This window comes from Chiloscyllium plagiosum, chromosome 4, assembly GCF_004010195.1.
Source record: "Chiloscyllium plagiosum isolate BGI_BamShark_2017 chromosome 4, ASM401019v2, whole genome shotgun sequence".
In the NCBI taxonomy this organism is placed as follows: Eukaryota; Metazoa; Chordata; class Chondrichthyes; order Orectolobiformes; family Hemiscylliidae; genus Chiloscyllium; species Chiloscyllium plagiosum.
Genome location: NC_057713.1, coordinates 6737309 through 6741707, shown reverse-complemented (window position 1 = coordinate 6741707; position 4399 = coordinate 6737309). Strand labels below are relative to the sequence as shown.

At 44.1% G+C, this 4399-nt stretch overlaps 1 protein-coding gene across 1 annotated transcript; it reads right to left on the bottom strand.

Moving 5' to 3' along the window:
* Positions 1–405: 405 nt before the first annotated feature.
* Positions 406–4399, bottom strand: LOC122549525 (zinc finger protein 79-like). Its single transcript, XM_043689381.1, has 2 exons — positions 4141–4399; positions 406–2452 (listed from the first exon to the last, which is right to left on the bottom strand). The coding sequence occupies exon 2, from the start codon at positions 2358–2360 to the stop codon at positions 1677–1679; it is 684 nt and encodes a 227-aa protein (XP_043545316.1). The 5' UTR covers positions 2361–2452; positions 4141–4399; the 3' UTR covers positions 406–1676.

Sequence of the window (4399 nt, the reverse complement as noted above, 5' to 3'; positions counted from 1 at the left end):
ACACATTTTCAGCCAATATCACCAGAGGTCATGATCCACAGTCAGAAAACCTGGAGTGGGATCTGGAATAGACTATCAAGAGGGTGTTGGAGGCAGGTTCAAAGAGGGAATTGAATTATTGAAAAGGACAAATCTGCAACGGTGCGAGAGAGTAAGTGGTATGAGGTCTGAAGACTGAGTTGCTCACTACACACACCCTGTGTAACTCTCCTGACATCTCAGAAAGCTCTAAGAACCACAAAAACCTGAATGCAAATCTTACACTTAAAGGGTTCATTTTTTTTAATTCATTCATGGGATGAGAGCATCGCTTGCTATACCAGCATTTATTGCCCATCCCTAAGTTAAGAGTCAACCACATTGCTGTGGGTCTGGAGTCACATGGAGGCCACACCAGGTAAGGATGGCAGTTTCCTTCCCTAAAGGACATTAGTGACCCAGATGGGTTTTTCCGACAATCGGCAATGGATTCATGGATATCATTAGTCTCTTCATTCCAGGATTCATCAAATTCAAGTTCCACTGTCTGCCATGGCAGGATTCGAACCCAGGTCTGGAGAAAATTACCTGAGTCTCTGGATTAATAATCTAGTGTTAATACCACTAGCCCATTGCCTCCCCTTTTCCATATAGGCAACCACTCTCATACTAACACTGCTTGGAACAGATGCTCCTCCAGTGTTATGAAATCTTTAGAATTCCCTCTTAAACCTCTCTGCATCTTTATCTTTCTTTGCCATTTGGATCCTTATTAAACTCACGTCTTTGATCACATTTTTGTTCATCCCTCCTTCTCGGTCTCTGTGTTAATTTTCATCTGATTACACCTCTACATTTTACTGTATCAAGGTGCTATGTAAATGCAAGCTGTTGTCTTCTCACGTTCCATCTAAATCCTCCTGGAGGACGGACTGTGGACATTGATTGGCCTCGAGTGCTCTGGCTGAGTGGCCGTTCAGCAGGTGGAGAACCAGACAGTGAACGTTGTGAGATAATGGAGACTGTCTCAGCCGAGACACATCCCGTCTTCCCTCTGACTTCCCAGCTGAGCTCACTGATGAGGAACAGGATTCCTGGCCACTTCATAGGCCAGGGACACTGGGGGGCTTAATCGAGGTACCTCCATAACCACCCCAGGAGTGGTTCCTCCCCCAGGTCCGTGTGCTGGTTGATTGTATTCTAACCGCTGAGTGTCTGATCGTCTTTTTGGTCAGAGTGAGAGTCAGCACTGAAAGGATGCTGAGTTTTATACAGAAGCTTCTATACATATTGATGTCTTTCTTTGGTCATTGGTCAAATGTTAAATTGACCTTCTTGAAATGATTGGACCGATGGTGGGAGAGGTTTGAGACAGACAGTTTCCCCTGTCTGAGCACTGCAGGGTAAACAACACAGACAGCACGCAGTGTAAGAGAATCAGGTGACCGTGCTCCAAGACCATGTGGAGACATCGGTGTCTGGTGAGGGAGGGGGAGGAGGACACTGGAATGTTTTGTCTCCCTTGCGGGTTTGCTGATGTTCCTGGAGGTCTGACACAATCATTACAGAACCGACACCAGAAGTGTTTCTCCCTTGTGCAAGTGTGTTGATGGACCAAGTTTCTCACCAATATGGAGTCACTGGTGTCTTGGAAGATCAGATATTTAGTTGAGAGTCTCTTTGTAAGAGCTGAAGGATTACTCCCCTGTGTGAATCCTCTGATGTCGCAGGAGGTATGAAGACCTTGAGAAAGACTTGTCACACACCTCACATGGGAACCGCTTCTCCCCCGTGTGAATACGCCGGTGATCCACAAGGGTCGATGACTGTCTGAACACTCGGTCACAGAGGTCACATTTAAAGGGTTTCTCTCCTGTGTGAATCCTCTGATGCCTCAGGAGATCAGAGGACTGGATGAAAGACCTTTTACAGACACCACATTGGAAGGGTTTCTCTCCGGTGTGAATCATCTGGTGCTTCAGGAAGCTCGAAGATGTTGCAAAAGCTTTACCGCAAACCTCACACTTGAAGGATTTCTCCCTTGTATGGATCTTCTGATGAACCAGGAGGCTCCTTAAAAGTGAAAAGGATTTATCACACACCTCACACTTGACTGGCTTCCCCCCTGTATGAATAGGTTGGTGTGCACGGAGTGTCGATAAGTCTGCAAATGCTTTATCACACACCTCACACATGAACGGTTTCTCTCCTGTGTGTGTGCGTTGGTGCCTGTGGAGGTTGCATGATTTCGAGAATGACTTTTTGCACAACTCACACCTGAATGGTTTCTCATCTCCTTGAGTGTGTTGGTGATTCATGGCTGCTGATGACTGTGTGCAAACCTGGTCATGTTCCTCACACTCAGTTGGTTTCTCATTCATGTTGTTGTGCGGTTGCTCCTTGGGTGATGGTCAGGATCCAGCTGCGCTGTCTATCTTCTTTGTATTCTCTGATGTCGTACAGTAATATCCTTCTGTAAAACAGGAAAAGAAAACGTTATTTCCTCTGATTCCCTCTCCTCCTTTCCTGAAGAGCCTGACACCTCAGTTAGAGACTGTTCCACCGTGTTAATATTGTGTGTGTTTGTGTTCGTGCGTGTTTTGGGGTACATTGGGTGTCACATATAACTCCTTTCTCTTTCCTCACACACCCTCCCTTCCCAGCAGTAGATAACGTTCAGTAGCAGACTGCATGGCTACTTTCTTTCCTCTACTCAGGCCCCAACCTTCCCAAGTACTGTGATGTTTACACTGTGTTCACTAGAGGGTAGTCTGAAAAAAAATCATACAAATGTTTTAATCAGAGTTTAGAATTTTCTCCTTTCATTTTTCAAAATTATGTAAGAAAACTCTCACAAGCAAAAGAGACTCACAATTTACTATCTGCTCGTGTTAAGTTGGTGAAGGTCAGTTTTATCCTAAGAAAACATGCTTAATATTTTAAAAACTGAGCAGAAATGTTAATTCGGTGGAGATTTTGAAAATTCTTTTCTTGATTTAGAAAATATTTGAAGAAAGCACAATGTTGCTAGAAGCTGAGGAAAATATTACTTCAGTGTAGTTGATTGAAGGCGTCAAGTTTATCCTGAGAAGTTAGATACACTGCACCCACTCAGACTGTACACCCCAAATCAGCCACAGCCCCAAGGTTTTAGGGAAAGGGTTATGCCCTCAGGTAAAATCTTCAAAGAAGGCATGAAAAGACATATCAATAAGTGTGTCTCTAGGTACAGCAACTGAATTGAAATGAAAATGAAGCGATTGGGAGGAAGAAGGTCATGGAAGAATCTGAAAACAAGGAGGAGAAATTTAAAACTGCTGTGTTGCTTGACTAGGAACCAAGGTAGGTCACTAAGCGTAGGGCTGATTGGGGAACAGGTCTTAGTATCAATGAAGAAAAGGGAGCAGAATTTTGGATGAGCTCAGGTTTACAATGCACTATTTGAAAGCAGCTACGAGAGCACTGGAATAATTGACTCTAAAGCCTACAAAAGTATGGATGTTGGTTTTACAAGCAGATGAGCTGCGGCAGGGCACCATTGGTCTCTCTGATCAACATCAGGAAATGACAACAAGAGCCAGGAATGGTAATAGCGAACCAATAGTCAAATATAAGAGGAGTGTGGCAGAGCTGCAATGTCTTTCAGATGTGATCTCAAATCTGACCCCCTCCTTCTCTGTCTGAAGTGGGGATATAAAGATCCCATGGCACTATTCTGGAGAAGAATGTGATGGCTGAGGGGTATCTCTATTGTCCTGGCCTGCATTAATCTCTAATCAACAGCATTAAAAAAACATGATCTGATCGTCATCAAACTGCAGTTTGTGGGAACATGCTGTGCACACACCAGCTGTGACGTTGCCCAAACAATGACTCCATTTCAAAAGCCCTTCATTGCCTGCAAAATATTTTTGCAGGTCGTCGTGAAAGGCTTTATCTAAATACAACTCTTTGACTGACTTGTTGATGAGGTTAGAGAGATAGGGTGATTGGAAGGATTTGAAGAAACAAGCAACATCCAGATTCAAACACACAAGATAGAAATGACAATTCACAGTGCACAGCTCCCAACAAACACACACACACACACACAGAACACAACAATAGGAAATAAGTTAAACCCCTCAGAAACTCTTCACCTCCCGGACAGTTACACCTTACCTTCTCATATTCAGGAATGAGCCTTCAACAAAATTCAGCTTGTAATTCAGAAGGGAAATACTCCCAGACTCTATATCCAGCACACAGCTCCAGTCAAACAATTCAGCACAGAACACCCAGTAAACCGCTCTCTTAGCCCTGATTGCCAACGGGATAGTCAGACTGCCCGAAGACTGGTGTGGATACTTTGGGTACAATTTGTATAAAAGCTGCTCCTTCACTCGCCATCTCCTCACTTGGTTTTCAGTCCCTATGGGAA